This window comes from Leucopleurus acutus (assembly GCF_964270905.1).
Source record: "Leucopleurus acutus genome assembly, chromosome: 5".
Lineage (NCBI taxonomy): Eukaryota > Metazoa > Chordata > Mammalia > Artiodactyla > Delphinidae > Leucopleurus > Leucopleurus acutus.
Window position 1 is genome coordinate 18,300,019 of NC_139147.1, and position 23,048 is coordinate 18,323,066.

General features: G+C 37.0%; 1 protein-coding gene across 1 annotated transcript in view; it reads left to right on the forward strand.

Annotated features, from left to right (window-relative positions):
• Positions 1-23,048, forward strand: part of CYYR1 (cysteine and tyrosine rich 1) — a gene marked incomplete at its 5' end in the record, with an annotated part of 103,972 nt that overhangs the window by 79,677 nt on the left and 1,247 nt on the right. Inside the window, one exon of the mRNA XM_082839491.1 lies at positions 10,797-10,954. Coding sequence (XP_082695617.1) covers positions 10,797-10,954 — 158 coding nt within the window. The remainder of the gene's footprint in view (positions 1-10,796; positions 10,955-23,048) is intronic.

Consider the following 23,048-nt stretch of genomic DNA (forward strand, 5'->3'; position numbering starts at 1 on the left):
ATGTCTAGTGCTCACTAGAGTATCTGGCACAGCAGACAGACTCTGTAAATGTTTGGTGAGTGGATGAAAGAATATGAGCAGGGCAGTCCACTGCCATATAAACAGCTCTGGGGTGAAAATTAGGATCGCTGAGCTCTATTCTTTACCACGAAACTAACTAGAAGATCGTTATTTTAGCCTCCCATGGATTTGATTTTTTCACCCACACAACAAGTGGGTTGAATTCTATTTCACAAAAGCATCCTCTGGGTCAAAAAATTATTATATGCAAGTAAGAAGTATTAAGAAATCACTACTATTCTCTTGAGTTTATTACATTCATTAAAAAAAATGTTCTCTTTTGCTGAGTATGATCAAATTTTTAAATTATTTTATTGACTTAGTCTTCTATGCCTGGGGATAGTGGCCTTTCAAAATCTCTCTTTTTGTTTAGTATCTCGTACATGTCTCTAAAATCCTTGAAGACAGATACCATGTATCATTCAACTTTGCATCCCAGCACCCAGAATAGTGCCTAGCACATGGTAGATAACCGATATATATTTCATCAATAAAGTGATGACTCTTAATTATCTAGCGATAGCTGTTTAAAATTACAGGCATAATGACTGTGGAATAAATCAAACATCTCAAGGCCATGACTGGAAAATTCAACCAGTGTTAAGTGTGGGTCAATACTACTTTTCCAAATATTGTTGTTAAATAAACAATGAAATGAATCACATTTGTGAATATTGTGCAAAACGTTTCTGGAAACTTCTGTAATCATGAATGACTGAATTTAAATTTTGACTTACACTATGTTACGCTGTGCTATCTCACGGCTATACTGACAGCTAATCAGATCATGACATTTGGAATGCACACAGTATACAGAATATGTCAAGTAATATACTTCAGGGAATCTTCACTCAGATTCCTGTTTTTCTAAATTACAGTTAAATATGTTCATATATGATCATATATATATGGAAAAACATTTAATTGATATTATTAATATTTAAATTATTTTATTATATGCATTTGATCTTCATTGAACTCACTTTACGAATCTAACATAGGAATCTAACATAACTTGTTCAGAAAATTTGATCAGTGAAGATAAGGGCAAACCAACCAATTCTCAAAGGGTACTCTGGCTTTAGTTATTCTTGCTTTCTTCATCAATCAAATTATTTACTATCGCACTCCAGTGATAAAGCGCTATTGTGCAGGTCACCCTAGCGTTCACAGCACATTCAAGACCATTTTTTATTCTCATTTTGTATACCTCTTTGACATCTAGGCAACGTAGGGACTTTTTGACGGTCTTTCACTGAATCATACAAGTTTAACTCTACCTAAGATGGAAGATAAGTGATCCCAATTTAATAGAAGTTGAATGCAGTCTCATGCTTTCTTGGTTCTGGTATGCTTTTTTTTTTTTTTTTTTTTTTTTGCGGTAAGCGGGCCTCTCACTGCTGTGGCCTCTCCCTTTGCGGAGCACAGGCTCCGGACGCGCAGGCTCAGCGGCCATGGCTCACGGGCCCAGCCGCTCCGCGGCACGTGGGATCCTCCCGGACCGGGGCATGAACCCGTGTGCCCTGCATCGGCAGGCGGACTCCCTACCACTATGCCACCAGGGAAGCCCCCTGGTATGCTTTTTTGGAACCTTTACCCGGGGATCTCAGAGTACCTGTGTGCTCCTTAGAACTATTTCCACGTGAAATATTTCTTTTTGTTTACGCAGTGTGCTTATTGTAGCAAAGAAGTTGTATTAGGTAAGATTAGGTCAAGCAGTGTAGCTCTCTCTCACACGCACACTTAAACTAAAATAATAGAGGTTTTAATAAATTTTTTAAAAAACAGTGTGTTTCTGTCTCATGTAAAGGAAACCTAGAGATAGGCAACTTGGGAGTGATATAGCATCTCCATGTAGCTGTTAGGGATGCATACTCCATCATATTCATACCTCCTGCATCGTTACGTTGACTATCCTCATGGTTCAACATGGACACGAGAGCTCAGCCACCACACCCACATTTCAGAAAGCAGGATGGAGGGTAAGATAAGGAGGAAGGGACAAAAAACCCATCCCAGCCATCTTTCAAGGAGGTTTCTTGAGCAATAACACAAAACATTTTATTTACAACTTATTTTCTAGAAATTTACTGCTAGGTTTAAGGGTATCTAGAAAAAATAGTATTTATTTCAAGTAGTCATGTACCCAGTTAACCATCAAGAGTTCTTTTATCAAGGAAAATGTAGAGAATAGATACTGAGGTAGACAATTGTCTACCACAGGGACTGAGTCGGTAAATGAAGTAAATTTAAACATTTAGAGAAAAATTAGTTTCTAATTTTATTATTCTGAGGACTACAGAAAAGTTACCTATAAAGCCCCAAGAAGGAAGATATGTTGAATGATGTTATTAGAGAGAAGGACTAAAATGAAAAAAAAAAAAAAAGGCAAAATAAACATCTTTAACGTATCTGAATTTTACAGGATTTTTTTGCAAGTAATATAGACTTATTGGGAAAATTACATGGATTGGTGTTTCTACTCTTCATAAGCATTTAACACGTTGAATTGTAACAATATTTAGCAATAATTTAACCACTTGAAGTTATAGTCATCGTATTTGATATATATATAAATGTATATGTATATAAATAGGTAGAGATAGATACAGATTCAAAGATAGATACAGAAATAGATATATTTAGTTCTGGGGACCTACTATTATTCATTAAAGTGAAGGAACTAAATACTCTCCATATTGAAAACCATACTCCATTGAGCTTGTTTTTCTATTCTTACTCTTCTGTATTGATTTATTAAAGCAACAACGAGGAAAATGCATCATTTTTAAATTAAGCCCGTAAGAGTTTTGCTAAAGTTATAGACTTTATAAATTGTGAATAGGTGTAGAATAAAATATGGGTTTTGAAGATTTTGAGCATGAAAATATTGTATTACATATTTTAATGCACTGGCTGAAAGAACAATTATTGAGCTAATGAAAGAGTCTGAAGAAGAATTTTGCCAAGTTTTATTTTTCTCATGTGTGCTTTTTCCTTTCAGCCCTACAGTTGAAATGATATTTTTTCATTGCTTTAATTAATCACTTATGGATTATTATAAATATATAGAATTATTTAATATTTCCTCTTTAATAGATAAAATGCTTTTGCTGTATTTATGACTTATTTTTCATTCTAATAGTAAATGAACTCATTTTAAGTTTATTCTTTTGAAATTGTAGGCAGTTATTCCAGAAAATTCTCTTCTAAAAGTTTTCTCACTTAATGTACTTCTTAAAAACTCTTATGTTCATTTGAAAAGTTTCTCCTAATGGAAATATTCTATAATTCTTCCTGCATCTTATGTAGGCATCAAATATCTCTGTGGCCCTTTTATCCTATTTAATAGAGATATGTTATTAAATTATTGCATGGAATATTCATAAGTCCTTTGTATAAAATGCATTTATAAATTGGTCATGTCAGAGAAAGAACAGAAATAATCTAATGGCATTCTTTGCATATTTACTCTTTACCTTAAACATCAATTAATAGTAAAACCATGTCAAGGTATCTGTATTTTTAAGTTGCTGTATAGCAGTACCAAGGTTAAAATGTGTTGTAAATATTATTGTAAAAATTGCAACATTATCAGAATCATTTTTACTTATGAAAAGCTATTTATGGAATGAAAAATATTGTCTCTGAGCCTTGTTATAAACCCCGGGTTCATTGTATATTAAAGCCACTACATTTAATATCTTGATTATAAAGTCTCATTTTGGTACACATTTCAATCCATAATTTTGTTCCAAATTTTTTTATTATCTGCAAATGGTCAAAAACCATCCATGGAGCTAAACCATACACACTGATACTTAGATGTGTCCACAAAGACTTTTGGAGAACAGAGAAGAAAGCCTGTGGGGTGTCTTTCCTCTTGACACCAACCAATCCTCATATCAGCTGGGTGTCCTACAGTTCAATTTAATTCTGATGCACACTACCTGGAGTGAGTGTCAGACTCCACAGGTGTAACGGTTCGGTCCCATAAGCCTGCCCTTATTTAGGATGCCAGTCACAAGTACTGAGTCCCCAGGTTATACACCCATCCATGCAACTTGACTGCAAAGTCAGGGATCCCCCCAACCCCTTCCTTCAGGTTTGACTAATTGTTAGAACAACTCATAGGACTCAGAAAAATGCTTTACTTACTATTACCAGTTGATTATAAAAGATACAACTCAGGAACAGTCAAGTGGAAGCGATACATAGGGCAATGTATGTGGGGAGGGGCATGGAGCTTTCAGACCTGCTATGCCCTCTCCATGCTCTACTCTATGCTCCCTCTCTATGCTCCACTCTCTGGGCACCATGATGTGTCCATCAACCTGGAAGTTCTCTGAACCCCATCATGTAGGGGTTTTTACGGTGCTATCCTTGTGTAGGCATGATTGATTAAATCACTGACCATTGATGATTAACTCACTGACCATTGGTGATTAACTCAGCCTCCAGCCCTGCCCCCATCTCTGGAGGTCAGAAGTGGGAAAAGTTCCAACCCTCTAATTATGCTTTGGTCTTTCTGGAGACCAGTGCCCCTGTTAAAGTTATCTAGGGCCCCCCAACCACCAGTCATCTCATTAGCATACAAAAGACACTTTAATCACTTCAGAGATTCTAAGGGTTTTAAAAGCTTTGTGCCAGGATCTTGGGGCAAAGACTAAATATTTATTTTCACTATACCACAAAACATGAGTAATTTTTGTATTGAAATAGCATCAGAAATATACTAGAGTAAACAACATTAGTAGTGGTAATCAAAAAGAATATTCAGACCTTGCAACTCTTGTGAGTTTCTGATTAATGGAATTAAAAGAGCTTCCAAATACCATTAAATGTTAGATTTTTCAGTACAAATTGTCTGGCCTGTGCTACCACTTGCTTTGTTACAATATCATTACTGACATCATGTTTTAGAAAACGTCATCTAGGGAAAGGCAGCATTAATTTATTCACAAGTGAAATAAATCAGAGTTCAGTACTTTTTCTACAAAGAGCAAGATGGTAAATATTTTAGGCTTTGTGACCATGTGGTCTCTGTCACAACTACTCATCTTTGACATTATAGCACCAAAGCAGTCAAACAACAGGTAAACAAATGTGTTTGGCTTTGTTCCGATTAAACCTTATTTACTGAAACAACTTGTGGGCCCCATTTGGCCCATGGCCATAGACTGCCTACTCTTGGACTAAAAATTGATCGAAAAAAGTCATTCACTATAATAAATAATTATAATGGATAGTTTAAAAGAATAATTTGTTTATATAACCTTGGATTTTTTGCCTGGTGATTCTTGTATGTAACCAAAAACCTAAATGCTTTTGTTTAGAACTGAGCTCACACAAAATTATTAAAGGCACAAAAAGATAATTACTTGTGAAATTGTAGAATTCATAAAAGGTGTTGCAGTAGCCTCCTGAAAACAGAAATTTCTCTTTGCATATACATTTACATGAATTATGCTTTATAGTCCAAAATATCAGAAGTTAAAAAAGAAAGAATTAACAACACCAAAAAGAAGTTATATTTCGTTCTTCTCCCAACAGAAATGCCCTTTCAGGTTTCATTTGAATACACATGCCTTTAGGAAATACTTTCATTACAGAGGAAGAATTTTGTGCGTGATAGTTCCTAACAGTTTAATAATTGTGGCTAAGGTTAGCTTAATTTGTGTATTTATTAAAGATTTTTGAGCACTTTTAATACGTATAGGAAAAGGTTCAAAATCATAGGAGATATATATATATGTAGATCAATGGCAATGTTTTTCCCTAAAAACCCAACTATATTTTTAAGGATATTCATCACATTTTTTATCTCTTCTATGAAAATGTTTTTATATTATGCTTTAAAAATCACTTTACAATTTTAAACAATACCATTTATTGCAATATTTTATTTTTTCAGAGTAGATGTACATTTCCCTATTCCTCCCTCTGTGTACAACTTTAAAACCCTAAATATTATCTATAAAACAAACAAGAAAATTCTGAAAGGTGAAGAGAAGAAGGCAGAGCAGCTAGGAACTTCATGGGCTGAAGAACAACATGACATGACAGTGAGCTCCCTGGGTTTTCTTTTTGCCTCATTTCCCCCAGGTTTGTAGATAAAGAAGCTGGCAACCCATAAGCACCAATAGGAGCAGACAATAAAAACCCCAACAAAGGCCTGATCTCTGCAGCCAAAGTCCCCAGAAAGAGACAGCCTAGCAAAACAGAAAACTTTGAGACAGTAACAATTTAACTAATTTTAATATAACCAAACACCATAAGAAAAAAAAAAATACAGCCTCATCCCAATGCCTATCAGCACAGGTCAAGTGCAGAGCCTAGACAGAACAGAAAAGCTGCAAAATATATGGAACAATACTGATAGAACTGAAAGAAGAAACAAACAAATCCAAAATTATAGTTGGAAACTTCAGCATCCCTCACCAACAATTAGTAAAACTAGATAGAAAATCAACAGGATATAGCAGAACTGAACAATATCATCAACCAACAGAATCTACTCAACATTTATAAAACACCCTATCCAACAACAAGAAAATATACAGAACCCAAAAATACTCCCAGACAGCATGGCCAGCTGATTTTTGACAAAGGTGCAAAAGCAGTGCAATGAAAGAAGGATAGTGTCTTCAATAAATGTGCCAGAGCAGTTGGCTATCAATGGGCAAAATAAATGAAACTCGCTCTAAACCTGACACCATATACAAAATTAAGTCAAAGTGGATGATAGATTTAAATGTCAAACATAAAACTATAAATCTTTTAGAAGGAAACATAGGAGAAAACCTTCAGAAACTAGGGGTTGGTGAAGAGTTCTTAGACATGACAAAAAAGCACAATTCATAAAAGAAAAAATTGATAAGTTGGACTTCATTAAAATGAAAAACTTTTACTCTTGCAAAAGACTGTTAAGAGGATGAAAAGACAAGCTACAGGCTGGGAGAAAATATTTACAAACTACTTATATGATAAGGGAGTCATATCTAGAATTTACAAAGAACTCTCAAAAGTTCAACAGTAAAAACACAAATAATTCAATTAGAACATGAGTAAAAGATATGAGACATTTCACTGAAGAAGACATATAAACGGCAAATCAGTTCATGAAAAATGTTCACTAGCTTAAGGTAAATGTAAATTAATATTACAAAGTGAAATCACTATGCACCCATTAAAACAGCTAAAATAAACAATAACGACAATATCAAATGCTGACAAGGATGTATAGAAACTGGATCTCTCCTATACTGCTGGTGGGAATGTAAAATAGTACAGTCACTCTGGAAAATAGTTTGGCAATCTCTTTTAAAATAGAACATATGCTTATATATCCTAGCAATCCTACTCCTGGGCATTTATTCCAGAGAAATGAATACTTATGTCCACATAAAAACCAGTACATGATTGTTCATCGCAGCTTTATAAATGGAAAAACCAAAACTGGAAGTAAACAGAATGTCCTATAAGAAGTAATGGTTAAACAAAGAAAAAAGAAAAAAAGATTTATCAAAGGTGATAACTTGAAATTAAAAAAACTGAAAGTAATCTGGAAACTTCTTTTTTTATTGTAATTTTCAGGTCTGGTGTTATATCTATACCATGGAATACTACACAGTAATAAAAAGGAATGTATTGCTATACAGAAAAGCCAGTATGGCTTCCAAGGACATAATGCTGAGCGAAAAAAGAGCATTTCAGAAAGTCATGTACTATGTGATTCCATTTGTATAACATTCTTGAAATGACAAAGTTATAGAAATGGAGAACAGATGAATGGTGTCAGGGGTTATTGATGGTGGTAGAGGTTGGATATGACTGTAAAGGAGGAGCCCAGGGAAATATTTTGGGGTGATGGTATGGTACCTTGCTTGCTGAACTGGTTGCATGGATCTATGTATGTGTTAAAATGACATAGAACTGTACACACACTTTATACCAATGCCAATTTCCTGGTTTTAATGTTGTACTTTAGTTACCTAAGATGTAACCATTGGGGGAAACTGGGTGAAGGATACACAGGACCTCTCTGAATCTATAATTATTTCAAAATAGAAGTTTAGAGAAGAGAAAATATGCAAACCTTGTAATGCATTCTTTCCAAAAAAAAATACATTCCCTGAATAAATCTTTTCAAGGATTTTATGATGCCAAATTTCTCAACTTAATAGCTTCTCTCTTTCCAACAGTTGACTAAACCAAATTATTTATATACTGGAAGATGACTACTTATTTTTTAAATTAATAACAGGCTAAATAATGTTATAAATTTTATACTTGCCATGTCTTAAATAACTAATTTACAATTGCTAATGGGTATCAAAGGATCAAGGACATGAAAATCATGATTTAATCAAAAACCTCATTTAACACATTAGTTGCAACCTCATTATTGACCTCAAGGGCAGGTACTTTTGCTGAAGCTGCCAACAGGAAAACAAAATGTGACTGATTTTTTACTTTTCTCTATTTAAAAAGGAATTAATGAATATAAATATGTCCCAAATTGATAACTTCCATAACACATACTTTGGAAACTCTACACCTGAATAATTAGACCATCGATTATTTCTGGAACATAAATTAAGTCCTCCAATTTAGTCTTATTTAGACCTGAAAATTACAATAAAAAAGAAGTTTGCAGATTACTTTTAGTTCTTTTTAATTTCAAGTTACCACCTTTGATAAATCTTTTTTCTTGAAAAGACATATCTATTGAACTGCTAGACTCTGCCATTCTTTAATTGCTAATAGCAGCCCATCCAAATATGTCTCACGTTCTACTTTCATAATTTACTAACAAAGTTAAAATGCATGTGGGAATATTTTAAAGGAGTCTATTGGAATGCATAATGCAAAAACAGAATGTATTCTGTTTTTTTAAGTGAGTAGGGAAAAGTCAGAGAGAGAAGATTTCTTCTGAATTGTATAAATATACGTTCACAGTCCCTTATCTGCAATTCTGAAGTCCTCAAAAACTCTGAAAAGTAAAGGTTTTATACAACTCAATTGGTGGCAGGACTGAACCTGAATGAACCTGGGGCTTTTTTTATAGCTTCTATGTAATACACGAGTGTTAATATTCCTACCTTTACTGCAGAAATGTACATGTGTTATGCTCAGGATGTTGGCCCTGGGAATATCATATAATATACAGTATATGCATGTACCCTTTTCAAAATCTGAACATTCCTGACTTACAAGACACATCTAGTCCCAAGGCCTTGGGATGAGAGAGAACCTGTCCTAGAAAAGTACACGATAGATGTTCATATAGCACTTGAGAACAGGAACTTATTTATGTGGCAAATGAATCTAGGAGCACAGTTATTTCATAACATTAAATTTGGGAGGAGAGTCAGATAAGCACCAAGCTGACCTTTATTTCATTAAGAAGCAAACTGGGGCATTGAGCAACTTGCCCGAGGTTACCCAGCTACAGTTGGAACCATGGCAGTCTGGCTTTAGAAGTCATGCTTTTAAACCACAAAGATTTTGTTACTGAAGACTTAACCTGAAAGCCTCCTCTGTCACAGCAGAATGAGACTGAGTCTCTGAGCTGAAAGCAGGAGGATTTTGTGAAAGTCCATACCCTTATGGATAAAACCCCAGGCTCCAGGAAATTGGCAGCCCAGTTCATATTCCCCAAGTATGAAACTGGAGGATCCTTTTAAGGAGTAAAAATAAACAGCTACAAAGAAAAACAAAACTATGCGAACTGGCCTCAGTTGATCCTCTACTGCAGGGTTTACTTGTCCAATGCTAGCTTTGCACACTGAACTCCCAACCAGCTATTACTAAATAGCAGCTTATTACATAGGAATAGATTCAGGGATCACCAGACATTTAAGGAAAATGTCAAACATGAAACAGATTAAAGTAAACAATCAATAAGAAGGAGCCTAGACAGGACAGAGGAAACACAAAAAACAGATAAAGTTTCAAAGAATATGTCATGAGTACTGTTAGAGATTAATAGAAGAAATTACATCCATAAAAGCAGAAAAAGGACACTATAAAACAGGTGTTGCAATAAAGGATAAGATAGAGCACGTGGAAGTTAAAAATATGATAGCTGAAATTTAAAAGTTCAATAAAAGTTTGGAAGATAAAGTCAATGAAGTTCCCTGGAAAGTAGTTCAAGAAAACAGAGACAGGAAAAATTAGAGAAGTTATCCAGGAGGCTCAGAGGTTTATTTCAGAATGGCTTTCAGAAAGAGAAACAGAGAAAATGTTGCAAAGGAAATTAACTTATGGAATGGTTTCAAGAACTGAAAAACATGAGTCTTTTTTTTTTATATAAATTTATTTATTTATTTTTGGCTGTGTTGGGTCTTCGTTTCTGTGCGAGGGCTTTCTCTATTTGTGACAAGCGGGGGCCACTCTTCATCACGGTGCGCGGGCCTCTTACTGTCACGGCCTCTCTTGTTGCAGAGCACAGGCTCCGGACGCACAGGCTCAGTAGTTGTGGCTGACAGGTCCAGTTGCTCTGCAGCATGTGGGATCTTCCCAGACCAGGGCTCGAACCCGTATCCCCTGCACTGGCAGGCAGATTCTCAACCACTGCGCCACCAGGGAAGCCCAACATGAGTCTTTTTTAACATTATCCTTAAGAACATATTTAAAGGGGCACTTGTCATGTTGTCATGGAACTACAGTTGAAAGGCTGAGGAATCTTTATGAGCCTTTTCAATAAATGTACTTTCGCTTTTCCTTTTTAGGGGCACAGCAATTGCTGGCATAGTATTTGGAATCGTATTCATCATGGGGGTCATTGCTGGAATTGCCATATGTATCTGCATGTGCATGAAAAACAACCGTGGGACACGGGTGGGTGTCATCAGGACCACCCACATCAATGCCATCTCCTCCTACCCTGGTAAGCAAAACTGCTTACTCTTTCTGAAGGAAGAGTCAGATTTGTTAGTTATGCTGTCCTCCTGGGGTAGAAGACTCTCACTGGAATAATCTCCAAGTATGTAGGATATTTCTAAATTAATGTAGATTGAAGCTCTAACTTTCAATGGAGATTACTTAGATCCACATAATAAAATCTACCTCCTATTTGAATACATTCATATTTTCAGTGGTTGTCTTACTGACTACAGTTGCCAATCAGCCATAGTGAAGAGGAATAGACAATTCACACCCACTGTGTCTATTTCCTAGTGAGTTCTGACAAATAATTATAGAGAAAGAATAAGTTACATGGCTGAATTAACTGGCATCTGATTCAATAGGTATGTATGTCTTGAGAAAAAGTATTGAAGAAAGTTTTTATGTGTCCCCCTTATGCAAAGAAAACAGTCTTAACATAATAGTAAAATTATCAGCAAAAAGGTAATTTATTAATAATTTGACAAGTATTTCTTGAGAATTTACACATATAAATATATTGAACACATAAACAAAGTGCTGCATTTTGCCTTGATTTCAATAGCATTTTTAAGTCAACCTGTATATATATAATTTGATATATAAAAAGGAGTCAAGTTCTAAATTTAACAAATCCTTAGGAAGATAATTTTCTATCCATACTCATGTCCTCTCTCTCAGCCTCTATAGGAAAGGAATAAGGTAGCTTCTACGTCCAGTCTGCCCTGAGTATCAATTCCCTAGTAATGTCTCTCCTCTCTTAACTTTTTCCCTACCATCTTCAGCTTGAGGGAGCAAATTTCAGATGAGTGTGAGCATGGTCATTTTCCCTGTCCTCTTTTGTCCATTCTCCCTCTTCTCCAATATCTCCATGTTAGACTGCTTCCAGGCTCACTCTTGTGTCTTCTTCCATCCTGTATCAACACTCACTTCTTTGGTTCTATCATTTGGCCTCATGGTATTAAGTACCCTTTACATGCTAAATGCCTTCCAACGTTATATATCTCCTTTCCAAACCTCTTTCCTGAATTTCAGACTCATTTGATCCCACTGCCAGTTGAACATCTACACTCGGATGTCTAACTGATATATCTCAAATTTCACATGTCTAAAGCTGTACTTCCAAACATCCCCCCAAAGCCTCCTCCACTCACCATTCACCATCTCAGTTGATGGCATCTCCAGCCTCCCAGCAGCTCAGGCCAAAGACCTTGGCGTCATCCTGGACTCCTCTCTTTCCTTGACATCTACACGCAATCTAACAGGAACACTTCTCAGCTCTATCTTCAAAATATAAGAGTATCTGACTACTTCCCACTGTTCCTTCTCTGGTGGGAGCCACCATCAGCTCTCCTACTCATTCCTGTGAAAACATCCTAACTGCTCTGCCAGCATCCACTCGTGCCTCCCAGGGGTCTATTCCAAACACAGTAGCAAACTGAACACATTTAAGATGATTAAATGTCAAATCATATCACTTCTCTGCTCAAAATTTTCCAGCGGTTCCCCATTTCCCCCAGGGGAAGACTTAAAGCCAGTGGTTTCTCATTTTATCCAAAGTAAAAGACAAATTCTTTACCAAGGCCTGCAAGGCAATGCATGAATTGGTCCCTCTTTTTTATTTCTCTGACCTCACTTCCTTCTACTCACCCTCTTGCCACCTGGCTCCACTCATACTTTTTCCTTGCTGTGCTGAAGATACAGGGCACACTCCCATCTAGGTTTGCCTAGAACACTGACTCTCTCACTTAATTCAAGTCTTTGTCAAAGGTCACTTTCTGAATGAGGCCTTCCCTGATCTCCCTACTTAAGATTGTAATGTGTCCCTCCCCCATAGCATCCCAATCCTCCTTACTCTACTTTTTGTCCAGAGTGCTTCTTTTAATCTTCTAAGATACCACATTGTTCACCTAGTGGTTAAGTTTATTATTTATTGTCTATCCCCACTTTCTGGAACATTAGCTCCATGAGGCAGGGATTGTTGTCAATTTTATTCACCACTCAATCCTAAGCATACAAGACTGGAACTGGCATGTAACGGGCACTCAGCAGACATGGCTGAACAAATGAATATCATGACAAAATCTGATTTAATTATATCAATGCCTAGAAATTTTACCTTCAATTCCACCCTGGAATGTATAGCTTTTACTCACTACAAAAGCAATTCACTATTTTGAATCTTTCCAACTTACCAAGAATATCGTTAGGGTTAGTATAACAATGTTAAAACTATGGTATAAGGAAAAATTCGGGGGAGTTATTTTTTATTCTTCTGATCTCCCTATTTTCACCTGGCCAATCCATAACCCAAGAGAAGAAGAGGAGAGTCTGACAGAGACATTAATTGGAGAGAAGATGAGGAGAAGCAATCTGTACATAATGCTCCAGATTCACTTTTCTTGATCAAAAAGTGTAGTTAAAATTAATTTTTTAAATATTTTTATAAAACTAGACTAGAAAATGCAAAATATTTTAATGTGTTTTCTGGAGTCTGAGGTTTCTATTTCATGCATGTAAACAGGTTTTCAAAAACTTTAGTAGCATTATTATTATTATTATTATTATTATTATTATTTTGTGGTACGCGGGCCTCTCACTGTTGTGGCCTCTCCCGTTGCGGAGCACAGGCTCTGCGGCCATGGCTCACGGGCCCAGCAGCTCCACGGCCTGTGGAATCTTCCCGGACCGGGGCACGAACCCGTGTCCCCTGCATCGGCAAGCGGACTCTCAACCACTGAGCCACCAGGGAAGCCCTAGTAGCATTATTTATACTGGCAGATCACAGCACCATGTTGCATTTTCAGTAAATGCATTGTTCTGGGAACTGAATAATGCACAAACATCATAAACCTTATGATGGAAACATTTTCACTGCAAAAGACTAGGTCATCAAAAACATGATTTGCTTGATTATTTCTCATTTCCTTCTCAAAGTCCCTAATTAAGCTTTTACTTAAAGGATCAGGAAATAACACAGAGTAGTACTGACTGCTTTTCAAAATCTTTCATCTATGGAAATAAAAAATAATTTTACCCACATTAATTAATTAACCCTGTGCTAATTGAATAATCACTCAAGTTATTGAATAGTCCTACAGCCTGAAGGCCACATAAATGGGTAGAAAATAATTTAGTCAAGGTTATCTCATCCCTTGGTGAAAGCACTCAGTGGGGAACCCTACAGCAAACATGACTCTGCACTGGGAGTAGATTACCAAGAACAGGTAATATGCCACACCCAACCTAGTGTTGGACAGTGACCATCTGAAATAGTTTTTTACTCCTGCCATGTTGGGTGGCATGAACTGTGTCCTGTTTAATGACAACTATTTTTAAAACCATCAGTGTGAAAACAAGAATTATTTGTCAAGTCTTACGTTTCCCCTACTTTCCAGAACTTCAGTATAAACAAAAGAAAGTGATTATATTAACTCTTTTTTAAAAATGGGTTTGGATGACACACATCTGAAGGAAAATAACGCAGAAAAAACAGAAGAAAAGGCCTGGCAAAGATATAAAAATCAAATGCCATGAAGTACATTACTGAGTCCCTAATGGTAGGTAGGTAGGTAGGTAGGTAGATGATAGATTGATTGATTGATAGATGATAGATAGACAATATAGATAGGCAAATAGACAGATAGATGATGATGATGATGAATTTAGATAGATAGACAGATAGGTAGATAAACAATGAAGGAGGATCTGAGTTTCTTGATAACAGAAAAATGCCAAAAGATGCAGGTAGAAAGAAGTTGTGGAACTGTAAAAAAAATCATCATTTAAAACCATCATAAGAAAAATTTAGAACAAGATTCATCAATTGATGCTAAATTTGGGGGACACATTGCTGAGGAAGAGGATATTTGCATACTCTCAACCTGTCTACCTCCAGATTTCTCATTAGTTACAAGGAGAATAATAGTGACTACATAGTGGAGAAACCAGACAACATCTTGACGAAGAAGTAAAAATTAATATCAACAAAGAGGGACAGATGTACATCTTGCACCTTTGGGTGTTACTTTGAAGATCATACAATTTCACATGTGTAGTGTTCTGGCTGGAAGCTCATAGCCTGAATCTTAACATGAGAAATTATCTGACAAACCCAAGCTGAGGAACATTCTATAAAATAGCTGGCTTGTATTCTTTAAAATCTCTTGGAAATATTTCATTAAGAAACCAAGGGGCTTCCCTGGTGGCGCAGTAGTTAAGAATCCCCCTGCCAATGCAGGGGACACGGGTTCAAGCCCTGGGCCAGGAAGACCCCACATGCACGGAGAAATTAAGCCCTTGCACCACAAATACTGAGCCTGTGCTCTACAGCCCACGAGCCACAACTACTGAGCACCTAGAGCCCGTGCTCTGCAACAAGAGAAGCCACTGCAATGAGAAGCCTGCACACCACAACGAAGAGTAGTCCCCGCTCACCACAACTAGAGAAAGCCCGCGTGCAGCAATGAAGACCCAACACAGCCAAAAGTAAATAAATAAATAAATAAATTTATTTATTAAAAAAAAAAGGAATCCAATCTCCATTTGCATAATTGAATTCACAATTGAGGGCAACCACATTGAACATGAAGACTCATGCACTCAAAGGATTTGGTGATATGAGGATGGTCTCTTCTGATTGTATCTATTTTTTAGTGAAATAAGAAGCAAGTCTTAGGCTGCAAGCGGCTTGAGGAGGTGTTTGTAGCTAAAGAGAAAGAAAAAAGCATGAAACAGTAATCTCAGAGAATGGAGGGGTGGTGAAATGCCTAATGCGCAATTTCCAAGCAATGCCAAGGGCCTCCACACTTAAGAATATGGTCATGCATTTGAAGTGAAATGAGACAGCATGACTGTGCATTTTGCTCTAAGCATATTAAGCTCCTAGATACAGATCTGGGGTAGCCAAAATGCTGGACTGGAGCTTTGTGAAGCAATGGGGAGAGAAAGAGATGAGAAAGTTGATGATAGATGCACAGGAATAATTTTTGTGATGGACCATAAATCTAAGCTGAATGTAGAAAGACATGAAGACAGGAAAGAGGTGACATCAGTTTAAATAATTTTTTTTAATGCCATCAGTAAATCAGAAATCCAGGTGAGGTCCAAGATGTATTGGGATGTATATTCTAGAAAGATAAGTGGGTGGTCATATTTACAAAATGGTACCATAATTGGTTACAGTAAGGGTGAGAAAAAGATTTTTGAAGGCAAAAGGCTCAAAGGACTGAGAGGCAGGGTTACATGTGTTAAAAACGGATTAAAGAAGACAATTTAGGTGATGCAAACTTCATGAATCAAAAAGTCTTCATGGGGAGAACAGTAAAATGGACAGAAGGCAGGAAGCTTTTATAAGGTGAAGAATAAAGAACGAAGAAGAGAAAAATAGAAACTATCTGATTGGCTGGGGCCACAGAGGCAGCCTTGTTTGGGGTGAGAAGGAACCAGGAAGTTAAGTATAGTTGGCTTGGCGTTTGGGGATTAGTAGACTGGATATACTGAGTTTCTCATTAAGCGGAGCTTTTCAATGACGTGAAAGTTACCTAAGCTTCAGTTTGCTGATGTGGCAACCCAGGCAGTAGTGGCTCCATCCTGGAGCTAGAAATTTATTTCAGCAAGTAGATGTTGAAATCACCTAGAATGATAACAGAAGTCGTGATGCAGAGAAGAGTAATGGGCTTGATACTAAAATTTCAATAACTGAGGGCTTCCCTGGTGGCGCAGTGGTTGAGAGTCTGCCTGCCGATGCAGCGGACAAGGGTTCGTGCTCCGGTCCTGGAAGATCCCACATGCTGCGGAGCGGCTGGGCCCGTGAGCCATGGCCGCTGAGCCTGCGCGTCCGGAGCCTGTGCTCCGCAACGCGAGAGGCCACAACAGTGAGAGGCCCGCGTACCGCACTTCAATAAGTGAGATTTTGGGGTAGAGAGAACCACAGCTATGGATAACAAGGAGGAGCAGAAAGTAGCAGAATCTCATGGCATATGCTACAAAAGAGCTCAGGTTTTTGTTTTTGTTTTTTAACTTTTAATTTTATATTGGAATATAGTTGATTAACAATATGTTAGTTTCAGGTGTACAGCAAAGTGATTCAGTTATACATATACATGTATCTATTCTTTTTCAAATTCTTTTCCCATTTCGGTTGTTACAGAATACTGAGCAGAGTTTCCTATGCTATACAGTAGGTCATTGTTGGTTATCTATTTTAAATATAGCAGTGTGTGCATGTCAATCCCAAACTCCCTGTCTATCCCTTCCCCCCACCCTTCCCCCCTGGTAACCATAAGTTCTTTCGGATGGACCTAGAGATTGTCATACTGATTGAAGTAAGTCAGAGAAAGAGAAATATCACATGATATCGCTGATATGTGGAATCTAAAAAGAAATGGTACAAATAAACTTATTTACAAAACAGAAACAGACTTACAGACTTCAAGCTCAGGTTTTTAAAGAGGGAAATTAGTTGTTTAAAAATGGCTGAATCACAGGGAACACCCTGCATACCTCCTGGTCCCATAAAATGTAGGATGTGGGAGAGAAAAAGGATAGCTCTGATTTAATAGTGCTGCAGAGGAAGCTGTCCTCTCATGGAAAACCAGATTTTAATTAAATTAGAAAGGTGAAGCAAATGCTCCCTTTCACTCCCTGAGATAACTGTGTCATGTATTCTCTCTTCTCAAAGCTCGAAAAAAACCCAACCCTCAGCCTTTCTCTCTCTCAGCCGATGTTACTTCTCTGAGAAAACAGACACAATTGGAGAAGAACTTCCTTATATTCCGAGCTGGGGTAACATGTAAAGGGATGAAAAGAGGGTGAGGGTACAAAGGGCTCTTCTGATGACAGATTTTGTGTTCCACTGAGCACAGTGAAGGCGGTGGGGAAACTTGGGAAAATTAATTAGATTAGATATGTAAAGCCTTCCAGAGCTAAAGAGCTACACTGAAGGGTGCTCTAGGAGCTTGTCCTTCTCATGCTAACAGAGGGATGTAAACGTGACAGGACGTGTCCTGATGTTATCTGAGAGGAAGGGGGACGCTAGGTTCTAATGATGTCACCCTTTCCGGAGGTGCATCTCGGGCCATTGTAGAGGAAGAGACGGACAGGGCTGTACTGTGTGGTGAGGGGCAGGCAGTGGAGGACCTGCCAGGAGCTCTGTGGGCCTCTGCTCTGAGTGGGGTTCAGGTGAATTGTGAGTAGTGGGGTTTGGGGGAGGGTGACGAGAAGGTTTGCTCCTAGTAATAATGTTAGAAGTTGTCCTTTTTTTTTTTTTTTCTGGAGTATAATTGCTTTACAATGCTGTGTTAGTTTCTGCTGCACAGTGAACTGAATCAGCCATACGCATACACACATCCCTCCCTCTTGGACCTCCCTCCTCCACCCTCCATCCCCCCATCTAGGTCATCACGGAGCACCAAGCTGAGCTCCCTGTGCTATACAGCAGGTTCCCACTAGCTATCTATTTTACACATGGCAGTGTATTTATGTCAAACCTAATCTGCCAATTCATCCCACCCTCCCCTCTCCCCACTGTGTCCACATGTCCATTCTCTATGTCTACGTCTCTATTCCTGCCCTACAAACACGTTCATCTGTACCATTTTCCTAGATTCCACATATATGCGTTAGTGTACGATATTTGTTTTTCTCTTTCTGACTTAACTTCACTCTGTATGATAGACTCTAGGTTCATCCACATCAGGTTCCTTAAAAAACTAAAAATAGAACTATCATATGACCCAGCAATCCCACTACTGGGCATATACCCTGAGAAAACCATAATTCCAAAAGATACATGCACCCCAATGTTCATTGCAGCACTATTTACAATAGCCAGGACATGGAATCAACCTAAATGTCCATTGACAGATGAATGGATAAAGAAGACGTGGTACATATATACAATGGAATATTACCCAGCCATAAAAAGAAATGAAATTGGGTCATTCGTAGAAGTTGTCTTTTAAAATAAGTCATGAGTGATAGAAGTGTCAGCTAATGCTAAGATGTGTTAAAAGATAAACTGAGGCATATTAAAATCTTGAAGAGTTTATTTGAGCAAAAATGGGGCAGCACCCAACCCAAAGTGGTTAGGGGGGCCCTGCCTTATACAGAGGAAGCATGGAAGCAACAAAAGGAAATTATTTGATTTCCTTTAACTTAAAGCCTAGTTGGCTGTTTGTGATTGGTTGTCCTTAGCATTTTGATTTCATAACTTTGAGGCACTTGCAGCTTAGATTTTGGTTTGCTTACATAGACACCATGGCATTAGAGCCACCTCAGTCTAATAACCTCCTTGTTTAATTAATTTAACAGGTGGTAATCATATTGCAATATATAAATGTATCAAATCAATACATTGTACCCCTTGAACTTACACAATGTTATGTCAGTTGTATCTCAACTGAAAAAATAAATTTAAAAAGTGTTAAAAAATAAGTCATGAATTTCACCTGTTCTATCAGATAGTAAAATCATTGAAAATCAATAATAATTAAAATCAGGTGTTTCTGGTAAAAAAAGCTATGCCTTGGTAATTGAACAGAACAAGTGATTAAAATTTCACAAACTCTAAAGGAGAGATACAAAACAATGTGAAAAGTGAGGATTAAGAGGCAACGCTTCAATACTTTGGCTTAATCAAAATTTAAAACTTAGAAAAAATAAACTCTGATGTAAAATAACAGATGTAAGGAAGCACCAAATATATAAATTTACATGGAAAAACTCAAAAATAGATTGGTTATGAACCAGATATCTGAAAGACAAATGTTTAAACTTGGAAACAATACAGAAGAGATAAAAAGGATGAAAAGCCCACATATATTTTCTTAGATACAAGTTTTAAACTTCAGGATGTCAATAAGGTAAAAATACCATAGCTAATCATTTTGACAAAGTTATTTTTAGAAAGGTATAGAAAAGATAAATAACTTTGTATACATATTTATATCTTGTTATCTTAATTGTATCTTAATTCTAATTAAGATCCCAGTTTGTAAATTATCAGCTCAAAACAAACAAAAAAATCACAAAATATGAATTACAAATAATAAACAAGACGTAAAACTGTCAAAGAAATGTAAAATTAAGGGATATTTTAATAGTGAGATTTTTTCACTATTAAATTACCAAAATATTAAATGATAGCCAGCTAGTTGATTCCTGGAATTTTATTCTAAAAAACTAAATCAAAGTAATAAAAAGTCTATATGTAGAAAGACATTTGTCACTCCACTATTTATAATAATAAAAAATTGCTAATCTCAAAATAAGTGAATGGTAAGTGGAATAATGTACAGCTGTTAACAATAGAGTTCATGAAGAATATGCAGCAGAATGAAGAAGATTGTTACAATACAGAGTGAAAAAGCATAGACTATTTTACATAACTACAAGGATATAAAAACACAAGTGACTAGAAGGGAGTATATAAAGATATTGTTTGTTAAACTGTGGTGACAGAATTATGGATGATTTTCCTCTATTTCCACATTTTCTAATATAATGTTGTACAATTTTTATTAACACCATGCACCTTCCCTTTATATTTGTTTTAGAGATGTTATCCTGAGTGGGTAAAAAAACATTAACTTCCTCCTATGAATTTCATAGCATCCCTAAATTTTGCAAAATTCTACACAACTACATTGACATACATGATAAATGACATATTTGCCCTACTTAAGTCAGAGAATTAGAATTATTGGTTATGCAAGAATTTCAAAAGCACCATATCTCCAGCTGCATCCATGTATCTTTTAAAGATGATTTGACCTTTAAGAGAGAACAAAACCTCTTAGGGTTAATCAAGAATTCTAAAATTGATACCCTGAAAAGTTTACTTCCTAGTGAAACATTTTTATCTGTAAGAAAGATAGCACAGTCCACAGTTACACCATTATTATTTCGAAATGTCTTCCCACAGCTGGTACTATAAAAGATGTGCCGTGTTTATTTCATGATGGATATAGTCCTCCAAATACCACTTTTCAGCATTATATTATCACCTTATCAAAATAACAAAGGCTACATGAATGAAAGAACACTGTTTCATATCTTAGATTTTCATGCTCAACATGCAGCTGTATAAACCATAGGGAATCTCCCTGAAATGTCCTCCAGCAGTTTATATGCAGATGGAAAAATATAAATGCTTTGTTACTGAAGCATAAAGACACACCACAGCTTCATGACAGAGAAGGATGCAGAGTCGATCTGTAGAATCATCTGGTGTGTGCTTCTCAAGTGGGAGGCAAGGAAAAGCTTCATCATAAAAACAGCTTAGAACCCAAATGCTTATAAGAAACAGTTCAATGGGAACCCAGCTGTAACTTCCTGTTTTACATGGAGGCTGCATTTCTTGCCTTGGATAAAGTTTATTATAAATCTCTTTGTCTCAGTCCTCTTGGATATAACGAAGCAAAGGAATAGGCATAATGCAGAGGGAATGTGTGTTTAGACTCTGGCAGGAGTTATTCCATTTTGCTGTAGAAAACAAAGCTTGGAATAGGCCAGCCTCCCCAGGTCTAAAGCAGCCGTGGAGAAGCTGCCTTCTCCACAGATCTGTGTCCTCTGCTCTGAGCCCTTGGCCTGCTCAGCCCACGAGAGACTTGCAAAGCCTTTGCTCACCAGAGCATCCCTCAGAGGACATCCCACCCAGTTCTGTATCTCCATCTTTCTCTTGTGTCAGGTGCCTCAATTCTGCTTCTTCACATCCCTAAGTACAGGCAGATCAGTAATTGGTTTAAATCATCAAGCTCCTGGTAGAGAGAGCCAAGTTAACGAGATACAGATGGGAAAAGAATCTAAAAAAGAGTGGGTATATGTATAACTGATTCACTTTGCTGTACAGCAGAAACCAACACAGCACTGTAAATCAACTATACTCCAATACAAATTAATTAAATGTTTTTTTTTAAATAAAGAGATTCAGAAGAAACTTTGTGTTTGCATATAGGGTGAGGCCCTATGTTTATACATGCATATTGATCAGAATACCATCATAATCTTATTGTAAGAGTACAATTTAGAAGACGTTTTAGAAATAAGTTTGTTGAAATGTTGCTTGTTCTTTTCTTCCATTCTAGAAGTAAAAGCTTGGCTGTTTATTTGCATTACTATAACACTAGTCTTGTGGTTTAGGCTACATTCACAGTAAGCAATTAAGACATGTCAATTTCCAACTAGAATCACAATCTTGATGATAAATCAATTACTGGAAAATCATCAGAGGGGTTGCTGAGAGGTTGCTCAGATGTTGTCGAGTGATTTGGTTCTTAAAGACATGGAGTGCTCAAGGAGTACCTCTCTTCCAGCCCTGGAGACGGGGTGGAGAGCACTACAAAATAGTTGTCTATATACAGTCATAACAAATGTATTAAATGTGATTTTAAAACACATTGTCATATAATAGTACAGTAAAAAATTAAAGACACTTTTTCTAATAAGATTTAGAAAACTAAATTCTCCATCCCCATTTCTAAACCTGCTTGTCCTCCTTTTTTTTCTTATTTCTCTAATGGCTCCATGACCCTCCAAGTTACAGGAGCCCAGTACCAGGTACCCGATACCTCGACACCTTCTTACCCTCGACCCCTTTTCCACCTACCCAGTCATCACTTAAGCACTCAGCTGCTCAAGGGCTCCTATAATCCCCACCCCCAACTTCCATGAGTCCTTTATCATCCCTCACATATGCTACTACATCATCTCACCTGTTCTTTGCTCCACCTGAATCCATACTGCCGAAAGAGTCACCTTCCTAAAGCATATTCACTAGCATATTCAAAAAATCTCTGATGGCTGCATATCACACACTCCTTATGTGATATTCAAAGTGCAATGTCCATGTAGCCTATCTTACACCCAATAGTCTGTACCCCCCACTCCCCTGACCCCTATGTTATACAACATGGGAATATAGCCAATATTTTGTAATAAGTGTAAATGGAGTGTAACCTTTAAAAATGATATGAAAAAACATTTTTTTGGTTGTGCCACACAGCATGAAGGATCTTAGTTCCCTGACCAGGGGTGGAACCCATGCCCCCTGCATTGGAAGCACGGAGTCTTAACCACTGGACTGCTAGGGAGGTCCA